This window comes from Emydura macquarii, unplaced genomic scaffold (assembly GCF_026122565.2).
Source record: "Emydura macquarii macquarii isolate MOO-44397 ecotype Brisbane River unplaced genomic scaffold, CSIRO-AGI_Emac_v2 contig_450, whole genome shotgun sequence".
NCBI lineage: Eukaryota > Metazoa > Chordata > Testudines > Chelidae > Emydura > Emydura macquarii.
In genome coordinates this window covers 13,327,372-13,347,012 of record NW_027130587.1, presented here as the reverse complement: position 1 = coordinate 13,347,012, position 19,641 = coordinate 13,327,372, and the positions used below count along the sequence as shown (strand labels likewise).

The window sequence follows — 19,641 nt, the reverse complement described above, 5'->3', positions numbered from 1 at the left end:
AGAAATCAAACATTGAGCGTTTAGTTTTTAATGCATATTTATTATTTATAATGCTGTTACTAATATTTCTCAGCACCCTTCATATATACACAGTAAGCGAGCACAAAACTAGTGAATGCAGAGGACACACCAAAACAATTATTTTCTGCCCCCACCCAAAGCCCAGAACACTGCAAGTGTGCAGGCATATATTCTACATATTTACTTAAATTCCTGTCCCATGATGACCACCTCTATAATATGCAGTAAGCTGAAGAGGAATCAAGCCTAACTGATAAAGAGAAAACCAAAAGTAGCAGAAAAGGACAAATATAAATGAAGTCACGTATCTGGTGACAATTCACACCACAAAAGTGAAATCCTGACTCCATTTAAGTGAATGAGAGTTTTGCAACGGACTTCAATGGAAACAAGTTTTCACTCTTCATTCATTTTTGGACTTGGTTATGCTTCTGAACTCACTTAGAATATGACATGCAAAGCACGCACAACAGGTTTTCTATCCTTACCTTTTAGAAGATGTCCTACTAGTGCAAAATTAAAGTTAGAGTTGAAGTTGAGTCCAACAAAATGATCCATCTGTTTGCAGTGCCATTCCAAAGGCCTCCTGATTTCCATAAATACTTCTTCGGGGCTCTGTTAAGGAAAAACAGTGTCTCAGTGTTCAGCTGTAGTTTATTCATGCTTATTATTCATACCACTAAATTTTTGGTAAAAAAATTACAGAAATCAAAATAAGTTAGAAACTTGCAAGAAAATATGTAAATAAAATCCTTCCATGCAATATTGACATGTGTGCTCTGTGCCAATCTGGGTAAATTCCCAGCAACGGTACAAGTTATCAACTGGGATTTTTTTTTCTCTCTTTTTGGAAGTCAGAGGGAATTTGCTGTGATTGTGTTCTCTCTACATGTCAAAGATTAAATTAAGCATTTAAGGAGAAGTATCTTTTTACCCTGCAGTGGAATTTCAGATTCAACAGGAATCAATGTTAGTAAGAGGGTTTTTATAGGCAGGTTAACATGATGATTCTTAAACCTTGGAATATTGATTTCCTTGCAAGTGAGAATATTGGACACCAGTTCTCTCCACTCAACTATTTTGTTCAACAAGAAAGCATATACACAGATTTGATTGCTTTCAAAGATATGAATGTACAGTACATTAAAGATTGCTCACGGTTTACTCATGGATGGATCACTTACCTTGTCATTGAATACCCGAAGACTATCTAAGGTATGTAGATTTTGTTCAAGTAGTGCTGTACCTGCTGAATAAAGGTTAACTTCATCTAGCTGCAGCACTGCCATCGCCACCCAAAAGAGGGCCTTGTGCATAGGAGAGTCCTAGGGGAAAATATTGCAGTGATTTTAATTTCAAATCAGTTTCTGGAAATGAATAGAACAGGACAAAATGTATCCTGGTAATCTTGTATATGCCATGCATTATTAAGATATCCTTCATTGTGGTGGTCTGTTATCCGCATATGGAGTTCTCTCTTCAACCACATTAAAGACAAAACTGAGGGTATGTCTTCACTGACAGCAGCAAATTCGCAGCTGTCAGATCGATCTATCCAGATCGATTGAGCCACAGTAAAGACCCAATCAATCAAACTGAAAGTTGATTCAATTAAATCACCTCCTCAAAAGGTGCAGCATAGTGGAGATAGCGCGCAGAAGAGGATTTAGGAAGTCAATATAAGTTATGCAAGCTACTCTGCGTAACTTGTGTAACTCCTGCTGACTGCCACTGAATTTTCCCATCAGTATAGACCAGGCCTGACAGTGCATATGAGCAACATCTCCATTCTTCAAGCAGCTGTATTCTTCAAGATATGTATAACAGAAGAATCCGTCACAAGGATCACTCTTTGAGACTAGTGCCTCCCCATCCACTCCATTCTTTCAAATCACACGCATATCAGATCAGTATTGTAGCTGCATTCCACCAATCTGGGAAGCTATGTTTGTGTTCGTTACCAAATCTAGATTCCAAAAGATGTCACCATGCCCAATCAGAAAGGCATGCTGGGCGAGTGAGCATTCAACTAATCCAGGATGCCCAAATCAGCCATTTTTATTAAGAATATGTCTTTCTTATACATGACAGACATATTGGGGAACCGGTTCTGATTCTCTGTGCATGACACTACCAGAGATACATGCATATAAAACTGTCAGGTCAGAGTCCAAAGTCACTAGCTTTACATTTTACTGAGACAGAGTCAACAAACAATTAGAATTCAAGTGAAATGACTTCCAAAGGCTATGTGACCTTCATTGTCTTTACAATAAATACTCCAATTAAACTTCTATACTAAAATGTAAGTTTCATGATATATCAGCATAAAACGGAACCTGAAACTAATGCACAAAGGCACAACTGTAATTCCTGCAATGCGTTATTAATTCTAAACCCTACATGATGCCTTCCAGTTAGCTCAGCAGAGGATCCTTCAGAGATATTACCAATATTTGCTTAAATTCCTTGATGCGTGTGGATGATATTTACAAGATCAGTTGAAGGCAAAAGAGGAGACTTTAGCGAGTTAGCCATCCTCTTCCAGTAATCCCCAGATTCAAGAGCTTCTCCCCATTTTCAAATCGGCTGTGTCCCTTTAACAGCGTGTACAATGAAACTTGATGGCTGGAACATTTCAAGTCAAACAAGACTAGCATTTATGACAAACCATGATCCAGAAGACCTGTGCCAGCAGTCACAGATTGGAATGTCAAAAAAGCTGAAGATCATGGGATAACCTCTCTCAAACCTTGCTATGGCTTTAGACCATAATTGTTTCTCACCAGACAATCCACAAACGCAAGCTGGGCTTTTCCAAAGATTTTGCACAGAGGGTCTCAAATATAAACTAGTGACATTTTTTATTTCCCCTTGAGCAGGGATTACTTTTAGAGTAATGGAACAGGAATACTGCCAGTTCACAATGTGCATTCATATTTTTGAGGTTAAACATGTTTATAGTTTTCATTTACAGAACACATTTATAGTTTTATCAGTGTTATTTACCTTATTAAGAAGAGGCTGCAGCTTAGTTAGTGCGATAACTGTGGCTTCTATAAGAACTTGGCTGTTGTAATTATCAGGACCTTTTAAACAGCTCTCAAGTCCCTTTTTGGAAAAATGGACAAAACATTTATATTTTAGAAAAACAGGATCTAAAGACCAAAATTCTAAACAATAATTAACTGCAGTTTTAAATTAGTTTTGAAAAGCTTAAACTTGTTTTAGAAGGATTTTGAAGTATTGTCAGTGAGGAAGACAAACCTAGAAAATGTTTCATGGTGCATATAAAAAATTCAAGGTGCAGGATTGTTAATTTAAGGATCAGGGAAACTATTATATCAATAATCCTGATATTCCAGGTACTTTTCACCTAAATTTTAGATATACAAAACTTGAGTATAATAAAATGCTCAAGGGCAACTAATCTTTTTGGAACACCGGACATCTCCAATTCAACACAGCATTATGATCTTCTTTGATATCATGGACACCATTACCAAGCTAACTGCATAGTTTTAAAATATTTCACGTGTACAAATGGTATGCATTTTATTCAAATTCTCCTTAAGTTACTTTATTTGCTTTTAACAGCTGTTACATTTATAACTCTTCCTTCACAGTGATGCAGATTCAGCTAAGTATTAAGCTCTTAGATTCAACCTCAATGCAATGTCCCCAATTCAGTCAGAGATCAACTATCTACCCATACTATTTTTTCATATGAGTAGCAGCACTGCACAAAATTATTAAGGAGGAATACAATTCAGTGCCATGAATTTTTTCTGGCCAGAAAAGGTTTGGGTACAAAAACTGACTTTTCAATTATGAATCAATTCCTGGTTCTGCATAAGAACCATTCTGCATAAGAATTTACTCTAAAATGGGTTAGTGATTAAATTCTGCTGAATCCAAAATTTAATTGAGACAAAATTATTTGGCTGTTATTGAAGTTATTCTATGAGTGACATCAAGAAAAACAAAGAACCATATACCTTGCTAAGAATTCGGATTATTTGTTTTATCTGCCCATGTGACACTCGTTTGCTGATACAGCCAAAGACGACAAGTGCTCTTGGTTGCAGTGAGGGATTATATTGGAATGCAAACCTGTGAGAAAGAAACGTGTGTTGTACTAAACAAGTTTGTATCCCAAAGATCAACCAACAGCCTGTAGTTAGATAATCAAGAGTTGCAAATCTATGACATATGCAGTTATAGGTTATATTCTGTCAATCACAACATACTTTTGTGCTAGGTCCGTCCACTGGTCCAGCCACTTGCATGTTGGAATATCTCTCATACAAGCCTAAAAAAAAGATATTGAATATAATAACCTTGAGCAAAAGCATCTATTTAAAATATGTATCTGCTTTTTAATTTTCAGAGAGCTGTTCCTTATTTAAGCATTTAGTGCTCAGCCTAGTCAGGAGGCCTACATCCTGTTATGCTGCTTGCCTTTATGATAGTATATGCAATACTACACTATGTTATATCTCAGGCTTAAGTTTTATTAGTTTCTCATTGTCTTACAAATCATACCTCCATGATCTCCAGCAGAGCTTCAGTAACTGTTTCCAGAGAAGTCAGTGCAAAAGTCTCCCTCTCGTAGGAACCTGGAGAGAATGACCTATCCCGATAACTGGATCGGAATGCTATGACAGCTGCTGATTTCACTTTGCTGATTCCAAACAGCAGATAAAACTTGGGCAGCGAGAACTCTGTCAAGCTGAGTCTCAAAACTTGCTTTGTCTCCTCTGTTAATTAAGAATTTACAAGTTATATTTAAATACAATGAAACCCATCCCACATTTCAAAAAGTACCTTAAAGAGCAAAAGCCCATTTTTCAGGTGTAAGCATGCATTCTAGGAAGTGGACCACTATCGGATGGAAAAAGACAGACATTGTGGACTGTTCTGCTGTTTTAATACTGTTTAACATGCTACTGGCTTGTATTTATGCCACTAGGTGTGTGGCCCAGTGTACTGATTCTCAAAATGTGGTCATCAGGAGAATTAAATATTTTAAAAACAAGCAGTAAGGAACTGAGGTCTTGGTTGGGGGAGATGGTTCTATGAGAGCGCTCTCTGCGGTGGAACACAATGAAACGAGTCGAGAACATGTGGCTTAAAGGTTAATAAGTGGTAATGGGACTTAGTGCTGCTGAGTTCTATTTTTGTCATGTAGGGCCCGATTTTCTGAATCGCAGCTGTAAGGTTCTGAGCACCTTTGAAAATCTGGCCACTTCATTTTAATGCCTAAATGGGAGGTGAGCTCTTTTGCAAATCTTGTCCCTGTTATGGGTGCTCAACACTTTTGTAAATCTGCCCTTTAACTATACTATGCCTCAGTTTACTCATCAGTAAAATATAGATACCTACCTATACCTCTGGGCTGTTGTGAGGCTTAATTCTTAGCGTATGTAAAATGCTTTCAGAGTCTTGGATAATGGGACTGCGTGTGTAATATTATAAGTGTTAAGGTTCCTTTAATATGCTTTCATACCCGCACTTAAGTGATAGGAAGCTATGAAGACACACTTGCCAATGGGTTTAATCTGTTGGTTCTTACAGTAAGTTTTATCTTGGGATCATTGAAAAAGAGCATGCTCTAAGTTTCACAATTGTCTTACACAAGTCACATTACCTGGTATCTATTCAACAGGATAATTTCAGCCAATTAGAGCACATCATCTACGTCATGGAAATTCTTGGTGATAATGTGTCCACCTCACCCCTTTTCCAAACAAGCCACTCCCTTTAGTCATTATTTATATTAAATGTCTGCCCTAAATCAGCTTATCAGTTTTTAGCCCAATCTTCATTCATTCTAGCCATACACCCTTGAGTCAGTCTCCAGCAAAGCTGAAGAACAGCAACACAACACTTTCAAACCCTCAGAAGAGAAACGAATCCTTCACATTATAGAAGATTAATCTTTACCACACACAAATATTCACAACCAAAAGCAGAGATTGATTTAATGACTTACTTTTGCTTCAATCATCAATCTCAGGCACCACATTATTGTATACCACAAAACAATAGTTATCCTATATTTAACTATTGTTAAATGAGTTGGAAATATTGTCTCTTAATGTAAAAGTTCTTCTAATTTCTGACCATCAGAGGTGATAAATTTCCACCACTTTGTTCCACTGTAGCCATTGGCCATACTGGATCAATCCCAACAAAACTCTGGCCTCATCCATGATCTAGTATTGAACTACAGTTCACCTTTACTAATGGTCTGAAAAATACATCACCTTAGTCCCATCTGTGGTCTCAGATACAGTGGCTTCACAGAAATGAGGGTGGGGGGAAAGGGACGGGAACAGTTCAGGGAGACATTTGCTAAAGCAAATTAAACTAATGAGTGATCAACTTAATGTAACATTTCATAAGAACTTACCGCTAAAGTGAAGTTGAGAACAAGTGCACAGAGAATGAATGATGTTGATGACCAGGCCATGGGTGGAAGCTCTAAGGGAAAGAGGACCAGTGGCCACCAACAAAGTAACTACATGGAAGAGGTAGGGGAGATGTGCTGCCACATCAAGAGAATTGTTAAAGGACAGCATCAGCATGTAACGTGCTAGAATGGCAATATCATCCCACATCAGGTGTTGTTCTAATGTAGGAGTTGGAGACAGACAAGTCTTGTCGATTATTTTGCACATCCTCCCAATTACCTGAAAGTAAGCAAACATTTTCTTTTAGTTAAAACAAAAGTTGGGCTCAAAGTTTCAGTCAAACACTATTACAATTAAACTTTACAATTATTCTGATGTTAAGAACGCATTTTAAAATATCATTGCATCGTTGCTTAGACCTGGTACCAAAGAGCACTGTCACGTTATTAGGCGACTTAAAGGTAAGTTAAGGAATGGAAACACTCACTTTGCTTGAAACCAATTTCACATTTCCAGAAGCCAAAGCTACAGCTGTGTCTGCCATAACCTCAGCTTTTATGGATCCCAAGCCCCCTGTGGCACTGGTTTTGATGAAACTGTCCAGCACTACATCAAGTAGATCAGTTATCTATTGGAAAAAATAAGTAATTTGCTTGTAAATGTCAGTTACAACTGAATTTCATTTAACAGTCTGCATTACTCAGCCTGCTAGACAAGTTCTATTACTTAAATGTACATACATGGTAAAAATTACAGCACCAGTTTCAGTGATTTTTCAACAAAGACAACCATGCTCTATTTAACAATGTTTGCATTATGTTACATGTCTGAATTAAGATGAACCTCATCAAATTTAATTATAAATGTAAATTTTAAGCATGCATGCTTAACAGTGGTATACTTAGATTGTGAGGACTTAGTTTGCATCTTTTTCTAGTTGCCATTTGAATCTAAGATGTTAGATAAAGTCTTATTTAGAGCAACACAATTTGGAACCCAAATGGGATTTCTGAGGTACAGTCATTGTTCTTTTTTATAAAGCAAGAAGAGATATTATTGTTTATGTAAGGTATTGCCGCAAGCATTAGCCATACGTGACCTTAGCAATCAATAAAACCATAACTCTCATCTGGCAAGAATTTTCAGGTTGTGAGAAAGCTATGTATTTAATACAGATATACAAGTCAGCATGTTTCTCAACTGTGGTGGGACTCTGGCTGTCAGCTGCCAAGGGCCAGACAGCCAGAATGCTCAATGCAGTGTCTACACTAACATTGTGTCAAGCTAAGTGCTACGCCTCTCGCAGAGGTGGAGTTATGAGGTCAGTGTAGCGGGCAATTTACATCTGCGGGAGCAATGCTGTAGCGTAGGCACTTACAGAGTTAGGCTGACGTAAATTGCCTTGCATCAACTTAACGCTATAGCGTAGACCAGACCAGAGTGTGACAGCTTAATACAAGATGGAACAGATTGTTAAACAAAGTAGTTAACACATATTCAAAGGACCACTCAAAGTGAAGTGGTCCATTGACACCCATGCAGTCATAGGACTAAAAAGGGGATTTAGTGGATTACAGCCTGTAATTTCATTTACACTTTACTGTTAAAGGAGATGATGAATTTACGCAGTCAGTACCTGTCCAAGACTCCCCCATATCTTCGCTTGAATGGAAGGATACATCTGTTTCTCATTTATTGTCATTGTTATAAGCTTATCAAGAATAGCAGTGACTCGCTGGCGTTTGGCATCATCATTGTGTTTACAGAATCGGACCAGATTCGATAACCAGGGTGTCATATATTCCAGGCAAAGGTGTTTCAGTTCAATACCTGAAATAAAAAATTCCCTTTGTTGTAACAGAAGGCCATGATGGTCTCTTCTCTTTGTATATTTGCAAGCGCTTTTCTTTACAATTTTATTGTTAAATAATAAAGTTTAGGTACCAGAACAAAAAAATGGTAAAAGATCAGAACTAGGATATTGGGCAAAAGGACAATCTTTAAAAAGAAACAAGCTGTTCTAATGACATCCAAGACAGACATCTTTATGAAGCTGGAAAAGAGAGTGATCTCTTAAGTCATGCTGAAGAGGTGTGTGGGAAAGTGGCTCAAAGCTTGTAACCACACTAAGTTAGAATTTACACAGCACTTTTCATCTTCAATGTGCTTTCAAAATGTTAATTTTCAACACTCTCAAAGTAGGTACAAATCCTATGTTACACATGAGAAAAGAAGGGCAGCTATGCTCCAAGACTCATCCAAGGTTAGAGAAAGATCAAACCCTGGATTAGAATTCAAATTCTTTACGTCTCCTTTAAATTATTAATAATGTATGTAGAGGCAACACACGGCTAGCTTTTGCATGGAACTCAGATTGTGATTTGTGTCTATTTCTGGTGAATGTGTGACACTGAAGTAACCCTCACCAAAGTAATCATAGTATACAACTTTCAGCAGTGAGCGAAAGAGCTAATGTACAGTAAGATGTTTCTAAACAAGCAATATCATTGTAAACCACTGACACCTCTTGTAAGCTTGTCTTACATTAATATAAAAAGTCTAAAGAATGTTTTAGACCAGTGGTACTTCGAAGAAGGCTGGGTGGTACGCGAGCCGTACCGCACCGCCGAATCCACTGCCTAAAGTCGTCGTGTTCCCCTCCCCCCCCGCGAAACCCTGCCGTCACCGAAAGCCCCCCCGCGAAACCCTGCCACCGAAAAGGGGCAAATGGCGGCAGGGTTTCGGCGGAGGGCATTGTTCCCCCCATGTAACCCCGCCACCGCCGCAAAACCCCCCCCCCCGGCCACGAAACCCCGCCGCCAAAAGTCCCCCCCCCCCTTTTAAGGTTGAGAACCGCTGTTTTAGACATTGATTCTATAAAAGAAGACACTTTTAAACAATTCTGTGAATGAAGTAATCTTGTCTTTACATTGTTCTCCCTACTAGCAGAATCCAGTCTGTATCTTGACACTGCTTCTTCCAGAGCACTTTACCACCTGCTGATTAGGACACAGATATAATGGAAAACACCTACAGATGCTCTGGGCTGCATTTCTAATTAAAACCTACTATGCTGAAGGACTGACTCAATAACATGAGAACATTTATTAACTCTATAACAGAAATGCCAAGCTTGAACCTTTTCAAACTCATTGTTAGTGCTAGAGAAAATGAATGCTACTTACTAGATTTGCTAAACCCAGAAATACACTCTTCCAAAAACTCTAAGGTAAGGTGTGGCTCATTAGCTGCCAGAGTTTTACTAATCGACACAATAAAAAGGGTGTTGTTGGCGGGGATACACAGACCTGAAGTCTCCAGTAACTGGCCCTCAATCTTTAAATTAAAGGTACAGGTTAAGGCACACAGAAGATTATAGGCGGCAGACCTGCAACAAAGCATAAGTGATGTGATTTAAAATGTTTTCCTAAGCATCTAAAAAAAATTGCACACAGTAAATAATACCATTAAAAACAGTACAAGAGTGGTATTAATGTCTTTTAAAATTCAGTCTTGTGTTGCCATGACAAGGGAATCAGGAGTTTAGGTCCTGAACTTAATTTCTTCCTTCCAGGGATCGCCAGCACTATAAAGAGAGCTCCTTCTCTCAATAAACCATCTGTTAAATTGGAAGAGTTTCACTGAGGGGCTCCATGTCCAGTTACTCTTGGATGAAACCTATTAGAATGATATGGAGGGAGGGAGGAAGAGAAGAGGTCTACCAAAGAGCTATCGAGAAAAAACCTGACCAATGGTTCTTCAGACCAATGTAAAAATATGTGAACATTTGAATTTAGGTATTTTTGAGATTGTGACTAAAACCAGTTCATCCTTGGAAATTCTCTCCTTAAATACTGCACAAGTAACATTTAAGCGCTTATATCTTACACAAGTACATTTTACACAGTAAGGGAAATAAGGCAACTCTAAAATTCTCCTATGCATTAAATAGGCATTCAAGTGAATGTTGGAAATATTCTTGCCTTAATCCCACACAGAGAACAACATAGCCTACAAAAATTAAAAGGCAGGTATACATATATTATACTGTGTATATCTAGGGACATACAGAGCTGGCCAGAAACTGAATTCCCATTATATTGTAAGTTCTGAAATTTCAAAAATTATTCTTTCCGAAGCTGAACAAAAACTGACATTTTTGTATTTCCCACAGAAGAGGAATTCCAAATTCACTTACACCTTTTTGAAATGTTTAAGGATCCCATGAAACACTTGCACTCTGGGGAACCTGGAAGCTGGGGATTCCAAAGAGCTGGAAGCCTGAAAACCCCACTTCTGAGGTAGTCCACCTGGCAGGCTGGAGCCAGGGTCCCTGGAGGCCCTGACTTTGAGACTGTTTTTCTGGTGGGCGCCCTGGAGTCATGAGCCTGGCACCTAGGGCTCCCATGCTCCCTGTTAACCTGCCAGGCAGACTGCAGAGATGGTAGGGAACTTGGAAGCCAGGCCCGGTGGGTTACCGAGAGCCCAGGAACCCAGGGAGCTCCCAGACTCTCAGCTCCTTGTCAGGTGGCTAAGCTGGCAAGAAAACCAGGTAGGCTTGTGACAGAAACCTGCCGGGCAAACAAGGTTCCAAAGGAAACCAACTTGGTTTCTGTCAGAACTGGGATGTTCCTATAGACCATTTTGCTTTTGATGAATTGGCCTTTTCCACTGCAAGAAATGTTAAGCTGGAAAATTTCCAGCCAGCTCTAGTATGCATCTTCATCTTATTTATTCTGCTTTCTAGCTGCAAAAAAGCCACTCACTCCCCAAGTCTGAATTCTAGTTTATGTTTTTAAAAACAAAATCAGGAGAAAGATGTGCCAGGTTTTAGGATTATATAAGTAAAGAGAACTGGCATGCAAACAACCATGTCATATTTTGTCAAGCAATCTCATCCTTCAAAATTGAAATATTTCTTTTTAGAATTATAAAGAGGTTTTTCAGAATAAAAGTTAAGACTTCCAAAACTTTTACAGTTAACTTAGTACAATTTGCGCTTCATTTTTCCACCATGGAGTAGCTGATCTTTCTTTAGGAAATATTAATGCTATGGCTAGATAAATTTCAAGTTTGTGGAGCTTTGGTGAACGGATTATTATGTTTGCTGTAAAACACTCGCTAATGGGGAAACCTTAGAAATAAATGAGCACACATTTTGGTCAAGATAAGGGTTAAGAGATCTCTACCGTAAACTAGGGTCTGAGCTTCCCAGGTTAAGCAATGCTATATTCAGTAGTGTTCCAGGGACATCCTTAGGGCGGATTTTAGTATGCTGTGGGATGGAGTCTGGTTGTGACAGCTCCCATCGAGTCCGTATGTGAATGATGGACTGAACGATGGCTTCACACTCCTGATGCATGAAGGTGAGTGGTGTGCCTTGGTTGGCAATGGTTAAGGTGAACTGGTTCTCATCAACTAGACAGATCTCCTCAATCTCAGAGGCATAGTAAATGTCATTTAGAAACACTGTCTGTCCCAGGACTCTTGTTCGATCTGCTGATGTTACCTGCACAGCGGTAGACCCAACCTTAGAAAGGAAAGAAAAAGTATGATTTAGTAGCGGTAGCTAGGTATACAAAGAATGAACAAGATGATATCACCACTTTCTAAAGAGGGAGATGAATAGCTGAAATCTGAATAATGAACAAGTGTTATATTTACTACTGTCATGATTTCTCCCTAAGACTTAACGACAGTAAAACAGCATGCAGATCTCTAATGCCAAATTTTACACAGCAATTTGGTAGGAAGAGTGTTAAATGAGACTTACTTTAATAGAAACTTTGGTGTCTTTGTGGGCCAGTTTGAGAGCATTGTGGAATACTTTCAAATCTTCTTCCAAAGCCAAGGTAGCAGCTGGAAGTTTCTGCTGGTCATGTTCAATGTGCTCTGCCAATTTCCCCGGAGAGTCTATGAAAATAAGCCTTTTGCTGCCTTTCAGGCCTGTCAGAAGCCTCTCGTGGTATTTGGTGTATTCCCTGACCCAAGAGTTGCAGTTGTAAATATAAACCGCTGAAACATTTTCATAAGCGAAGCCTGGAAAAACTACAAACCACTTGGAAAGGAAGTCTGTTTTAAAGCGATTGCTGGGCCCGGCATGAGTGAGGTCCACTACAATCTCATATGGCTTAGCATAGTATGGCTTCAAAGTTAGCAGAACGTGATATATCAGTAAATCGCCGTTGATCTGACCTGTCTTGAACCTAAGAAAAATGAGAAAAAATATTTTATATGTTGTTCCGTGATTTCTCTTGGTTAGGGCAGAAAAAAAAATTTAGTTTGCATGTTATCCCATACCAACTCCAGATATTCCAAAACAATTGTACTGGATCTGCAGAGACCATGAAGACAATAGGCAAATAGCATCCATTACCATTCAGCTTTAGCTCATCCATCTTATTGGATATTAAAATCAGTTTTAGTGTGACAGAGAACTAGAAGGCTGACACTGAGGCTAGCCCCTTTCTTTCTCAATGAATGCCATCGAATCTAATGCATAGCCATGCAGCCCCAAAAATAGACAGAGGGGACCTCTGTTTAACGTCTCAATTGAAGAAAACTTATGCTGCAGAGCAACGGCACATCAATTGCATCACACACAAATAAATGCAGTTTAGATTCTCTCTCTCTACAAAGCAAAGAGACAACATTATCTTAGCAAGAATTCCTCATCGAACTCTAATTTATTCACTTTTCCACACTCAAATTATACCCATGTCGAAACATAGAAAAGGTCATTTATTATAGTGATGCTGCCTTGATTAAGTATTTTCGGGCATTTCCATTACAAAGCCTCCTTTGAAAGGTCTGTAACTCACACACTATTTGCTGTAGGCTGTAACTTGGCATCCTACTGCCTAATTGGATGTGTGTAAGAGTGTCCAAATGACTAATATACATGTGCTTGTTAGGTTTTCTGAAAATATCTAAATCTTTTGACTAATATAAAGCAGTTTTTTATTTGTTTAGTTTTTATGTAAAGCTGCTCTGCATCTTTAAGGACAATCACTTTCCAGAATTAATCCAGAAGATTTTTAACATGGCAGATATAATTTTACTAGGTTTCAATAACCCAAATCATAGACAAACTCCACAACAGCTTGAGATAATATGTATCACTTCTATTTGCCTACAGCATCTCTGTGCTACCATTATCTGAACTCTTTTGGCAAAGCTGGAGACCTGGAAAGACAGAATTCATAGAAATACATGCAATAAAAATAAAAGTTAAACAATACTGATCCCATCGGAGACACCATTTAATGTAACATTTAGAGGAAATCTGGACATAAAGGAAACATACATATGGGGCAGCAAGTACAGAGTGTCTGCCCTAAAGACAGAATTTTGTTTTCTACTGCACTTCCTGTCATTCGGAGAGCTAATTTGGGCAAGCTGGTGTTTCTCCCTCCCCCCCCCCCCCAACGTGTCATGGTAGAGTTGCAGAAGAAAGGAAGTGTGTCATCTCTGTGGTTTAGTTTTTCTAAGTGAGGAAATACAACTATATATTTTAGTAAGACTCACTTTTTCAAAAAAAAATCACCATCTTCTAGTCCATTTGCTTTATATTATTGGTCGTTTGCATCCCAAGAAAAATACCAAGAAACTGTGTGGGTAAGTAATAGAATTTGAAATTCAACTCTGATTTTGACAACAACACTTCTGGCAAGGTAGGTCCATGTTTGCTATCCTTTACCTTTGCCTCTGGGTTTGTTAGAATTTGTAGAAAGTTGTAATGCAAAAAAAAAAAAAAAAAAAAAAAAAAAAAATGTTTTTACAAAACTTCACACAAGTAACAATGCTTGTTTAGGTCAACTGCAAGCAAGTGAAATGCTATCTTTTCCCAGCAAGTCTATTTAGCTTAAACACAAGAAACTTACTAAAAATACAGATTTCATACTATGTTAAAGGGTGTTTACATTTCAGAGTCTGAAGCAAGCATTAAGATTGTCAGTCTCTAGTTAGTCCAGTTGTATCTATATATTGTAGAGCTTACTGTATACTGATAGAAGATTCTATCAATACCTAAGCACAAAGGGATGAATTAGAGAAAGATAATCTTTAATTATCAATTACTTTGCTTTTGAGAATTTAAGTAAAATTCTCAATATTCTGTCAACGAAGTGTTTATTTTTAACAGTACATCTGGTCTGGACCACTACAATGAACAGTGGATTTCATTGTAATGTCCGTGGAAGTACGTTGAAGCACTGTCACAATTATGTAATGGAAACATTAGGTGTTTGGGATACTTTCATTACAATATCAAATGGAACTGAATAGGCAGTCCCATCTCAAATGGCTCAAAATACCTAAAAAGGAAAGTCCATTCTACTAGGGAATAATTTACATGTTTTGCTTTAGCTTTCTCCTTCTACTTTTTTGGTATGTAATAAGGCACCCTATGCATAATATGAATTATTTTGAGATAAAAATCCTACCCAGGCTGCAGCTTAAATAACAAGCTAGTTTTCAGTTAAGTTTGAAGAGGAGGAAGTCCTTACCTCAGAATGAAGTCTAATTTTAACTTAAAATTCGAACTGTGGAAAGAAAAACATTTGTGCCCTTTAGTACTGCTCTATGGTGTATGAAGCCAGCCTCAAACTCAGTTTGCTTTAAAAACAAAAAAAAAACCAGCAGACATATCAGAAATATTAGGTCCTCACAGTCCCTGCAGTTTCTGGAGGGCTCTGGCATGTCTGAAGGACATTACTATTCAACTTCTGCAAAGATGCCAAAATCTTCCATCACGTTCACTTTTCTATAAGTTTATGGTTCAATGCATTAGGTGCTATGGTAGTTATGTTACAACTTTTTTACTATGACTAAAAGTAAATAGATCTTGTCTAACATGGAAGAAAAGTTATTTTGTTCAGCAGAATAATCTTTAAAGCCATAGTTTAAATACTTGGCACATTTGTGAGAACAGCCATAACATTTTTAGTCATTCCAATTTTAACAGAAAATACTATGTATTACTTGAATAAAACTGTATAATTTGCTAATCTTCACAAGTAAAACAGGGAAACTAGGTAATAATAATGGATTATCAACCTCTAATTTCAGATATCTTTCTCAAGTTTGCAACCAGGAGGAAATTACATCACTGACACAAAATCAAAATAGTATCAGAGTGTTGCAAATGCTACAATCCAAAAAAAGCTCACGTTAATTCTTGTACTTTGTTATTATTTTTGTATGTTGGTAGAATTTAAGGGTTCCAATCAAGACTGTGTCCCATTTTGTTAGGGACTGTAGAACCATGTACTAGAAAGACAGTCCCTGCCTGCCCCAAACAATTGATAATGTAAGACCTTCAATCTTGCAAAGAGTTCTACACAAGCTCAGGAAGTCTGCTGGAGCTCAGCTCCTTGAAGAACAACGACTTAGGCTACTACAGATAAGACAAAATAATTACATATGGGGAAAAAGAAAGAAAAGATGCAATACCAGAGTACAAGAAGCAGTAGGCATGGCGCATCACCTGCCTACCTTGTCAGTATTTAATTTTTAAGTCATTGTCTTTATATCAAGTATACTAGGAGGTTAGCTTCGTGTCTTCTTGCCAAATTCTGTGGCTGAAGATGATGCAAATTCAAATACTGTGCAGTTATAGAATAGAAACATGTTACTGGTTAAAACATGATTTGCATGATCTCACATATATTTCAATGAAAACATTTTTGGCATTTAGTGAGGCTATTACTACTTATACCTTGTGTAAGAAATTCCAGGTTACTTTTCCTTACTCCTCTCTATTTCAATCCTCAAAAGAAATCTACTGTACATACTATACTTAAAATACTCTGTTTTGAACTACTATAGAAGTTTCTCTTGTCTATGTAACTGATGGTAAAGCAACTTGGACATTATGAAATAGGGTTTTTGCACTGTCTGCATTACAAACTCAATTTCTTTCCAACAAGATGGCCGCTTCCAGTGCTTAGCTCAAATTGGTCAACTGTGATTAAGAATTAAAATAAATGCAGCTTATTCAAGGTAAACAATGCTTGCTGCACTGTCAACATCCATACAACTAGATTATAGAAAATGGGCACAATTCTCCTTCAAGAAACCCACAGAAACACCAGTAAATCAACAGAAATACCATAAACATAAAAAGAGACATCAGTTTGCTGGGAATTTACTAAAAAGATGCTTGGCAGCTGCATTCAGTCTTTAAAGGATTACTATGAGGGGGTACAGTAACTTACTGATATCTTCAAGATCACGTCAATTTTTTTTTTATTTGTTAGTTTTTAAAGATGGCTACATTTCCCCTTTCTTTGAAAATACTTCATTACTCATTCAGAAGAGTAAGAGGTGGGGAACAGAAGTTTCATAAATATTCCATAGATGGTTATCTCCTGTACTGCAAAAAGCAGAAGTAATAGATTCAAAGGTGAAACGTGGTCAACTTTAAAGAGAAGGATCTATTATAGTCCTCTTTCATTTACACGTCACTCAGTAATTTGAAATGTCCTTTGCTCGCTCCACATTTCTTCATTTTCTTTTTTAACCTTTAGATTTTTTTCCTTTAAGTCTAACACTGTAGAAATCTGTTCAATAATACTGAAGACCAATCACAGGAACACTTTTTAAAAAATTTAAATGGCTAAACTCTTCATAACATGCCCAAAATGCATGAAATCAAGTTACTGCAAAGAGAGAGTTGTCTAATTGTAGATAGCATCTGCCCAACATTTCAACAGAGCTCCAATTCAAACCTTCCACATTAATACAGGAATACATTTACTATGCTAATACTATATTTTTTATATTCTTACAGGTAACTACCTGATATGAACATGAAATTGAAATTGACAAGGCACTATAACCCACATTTTACTTTCATTGCTGCGACCATCTTTTCATTGTGCTTGCAAATAAGAGCAAACTATCTTAATCATGCCCGGCTTACAAATGAGAGCTACTTGGATCCCATTACCCAAAACATAAGTGAAAACCAGAATACAACTGAAGCCAATACAAATCTTATTTATCAAGACACAGATTACAACGAGTCAATGGCTACTTCTGAAATGCAGACAGCTACCTTTCAATCTTTATCATCAACATTTGGTCAGGAATCTTCAACATCTTCCCCAGCCCTTAAACTTACTTCTGCAGTTCAAGACCCTTTGAGTACCATCAAGACCCAGATTACAATAAAAACTGAAATTTGTGAAGAAAAGAATAAATCTCTTATACTAATTTGTTTCATTATAATAGCAGTGCTTGTTCTTGCTTGCACCTTTCTATTTCTGTCAACTGTGGTAATGGCAAATAAGGTATCATATCTCAAAAGATCTAAACAAGGCAAGCGCACACCCAGGAGTAATGCTGATTTTCTGGCTACTAACAATTTATGGCCAACTGGATCAGACGCATGGCAGAGGAAGTCTAAAGAGCTAACAGGAATTGACTTGATGCAAGACCTGATATCAGAGACAGCTATCACAGTTCAAACGAAAACTGCAGTTGAAACAACTGAGAAACTCACGAGTGGAAGAGCTAATGATGAGAAAAATGAAGCATCACCAAAACCATGTGACAGCATCATAACCAATTTTATCGTTGAGATTTAAGTGAAGCTCAAATTCCTAACAGAGACAACACTGCAGTCTTGAAGTAACATTTAGTACCACACAGGAGAATCAAGTTCACATCCTTGATTTAGTTCTCCACTATATGATAACAGGAACTCTATGCAGTAGCACACAGCTCCATAGGAAGGAGTGCCCCAATTTGTGTGCAATCAACCTTTCACTATCCTGGATGGTTCTAAAGGGAGACCGATCCATTACTGCTTTGAGAGAAAATGGCGGACAATGGAGCTGAGTGGGGATAAAGCAACAAAACATTTGGGATATTATTAGGGCTGCAAAAGGAACCACACAAAGGCCACGGAGGAGGGACCAATAGCAGAGTGCTAATTATGGTTATATGATTGCTTTTTTAATTCAAGTGAAGTTCATTTTTCTCTAATGTAATCAGCGACCCACAAACCAGTATGTTAGAAGACCACTCTGATATTGCAAACAGAATGATCAAGAGCTCCTAAGCATATTTTTGTACACTAGAGGTTCTCATATTGTGGTCTGCTAACCACTGAAAGTGTTCTGAGAGCTGGCTGATCATATGGTGCTATCTCCTCCTCATTGCCATCTGCTAAATTATATTAAGGAACAGCTAAAGGTAACTAACATGCGAGCTACTTTTGTAGTTGGGGGAAGAGGTCCACGAATGGGGAAGTGTTCCCTCAAACTACCTGTGTAGCAAGATATGCTCTGGACTGTGAAGAAGTTTGAGCACTCATATACAACATGCTGTATAAGTCAACCTCTAAAAATTAGCATTTTGAGTTACTTTTGGTGGCATTTGTTCGGTTGCAACTAACTTTAAAGCAAATATATTGAACAGCCAAGATATGATTTCTGCTCTTGTTCTTTCAAAAACCTTAGCATAAGCCTTGCTTGCTTCTGAATTAATTGAAAGTCAACTGTATTTGCTCAGCTTTAGGTTTGTGCAAAACGATATAAAGCTTGTTTTATATCTTAGTAAAATTCTCATTTGGTAACATCAATAAAAACGTACAATAGATTTTGAAACAATCTGACTCATTCTAATTATGGTATATAATAAATTGGGTTTTCTATTGTAATGAGATCTTCTAGAATATTAATTCTCAGGAATATTCACTAGGCGAAAAATTAGAATGCTTCGCTCTGAAGAGGGAAAGAGAGACTTATGTAGTTTTTTTTCCATTGTGGATTTGCTGGTTTATAAGAATGAAGATGAAATTTTACTACCTTCATCTAGCTGACTTTAGCCAGAAGATTAATACAATGGAACGCACATGAAGGACCATCTACCATGAATTACTCTAACATAAGACCATTACTACAAAATATCCCTAAAGTTTTTTTTGTTTTTTTTTTGAGTACTACTTCAGATTTTAGCTCCTCTAAGCTGGTCTTTTGGATGGATGTTTACAACAAGTTTCACTATATTAAAGATTCACTACCCTGTGGAAACAGGAGAAGTTTCTCGTTTGTGCACATTACTTCTAAACCTAAGCACTGACGAACTGCTTCACAGATAAGTCAGTTAATTCTTGGCATCTTGTAAAAACCAAACCAGCAATTTCAACATTTTCTTTGTCGTTCTGCATATTAAGCTACCAACAGTGTACAATCAT

At 37.6% G+C, this 19,641-nt stretch overlaps 2 protein-coding genes across 17 annotated transcripts in view; one reads left to right on the top strand and one right to left on the bottom strand.

The window, feature by feature from the left end:
* The window catches only part of NF1 (neurofibromin 1), a 147,641-nt gene that overhangs the window by 30,019 nt on the left and 97,981 nt on the right, over positions 1 to 19,641 (bottom strand). For 14 of the 15 annotated variants that reach the window (XR_010917991.1, XR_010917990.1, XR_010917993.1 and 11 more), the window contains 12 exons: positions 12,211 to 12,643; positions 11,627 to 11,967; positions 9,623 to 9,825; positions 8,074 to 8,267; positions 6,925 to 7,065; positions 6,437 to 6,716; positions 4,567 to 4,781; positions 4,272 to 4,333; positions 4,020 to 4,134; positions 3,031 to 3,132; positions 1,206 to 1,346; positions 510 to 636 (listed from right to left, as the gene is read on the bottom strand). Coding sequence is in view for 10 of the 15 variants with exons in the window: in XM_067538044.1 (XP_067394145.1) it covers positions 510 to 636; positions 1,206 to 1,346; positions 3,031 to 3,132; positions 4,020 to 4,134; positions 4,272 to 4,333; positions 4,567 to 4,781; positions 6,437 to 6,716; positions 6,925 to 7,065; positions 8,074 to 8,267; positions 9,623 to 9,825; positions 11,627 to 11,967; positions 12,211 to 12,643 (2,354 nt within the window). In the remaining 5 variants the exon portion in view is untranslated. The remainder of the gene's footprint in view (positions 1 to 509; positions 637 to 1,205; positions 1,347 to 3,030; positions 3,133 to 4,019; positions 4,135 to 4,271; positions 4,334 to 4,566; positions 4,782 to 6,436; positions 6,717 to 6,924; positions 7,066 to 8,073; positions 8,268 to 9,622; positions 9,826 to 11,626; positions 11,968 to 12,210; positions 12,644 to 19,641) is intronic. The other variant, XM_067538048.1, reaches the window with a different exon arrangement.
* Positions 13,974 to 19,039, top strand: EVI2A (ecotropic viral integration site 2A). Of its 2 annotated transcripts, none has more exons than XM_067537711.1 (2): positions 13,974 to 14,110; positions 17,230 to 19,039. In XM_067537711.1, the coding sequence occupies exon 2, from the start codon at positions 17,243 to 17,245 to the stop codon at positions 18,026 to 18,028; it is 786 nt and encodes a 261-aa protein (XP_067393812.1). In that variant the 5' UTR covers positions 13,974 to 14,110; positions 17,230 to 17,242; the 3' UTR covers positions 18,029 to 19,039. The 2 variants fall into 2 exon arrangements, with proteins under 2 accessions (XP_067393812.1, XP_067393813.1); XM_067537712.1 differs by having other exon boundaries at positions 13,983 to 14,054.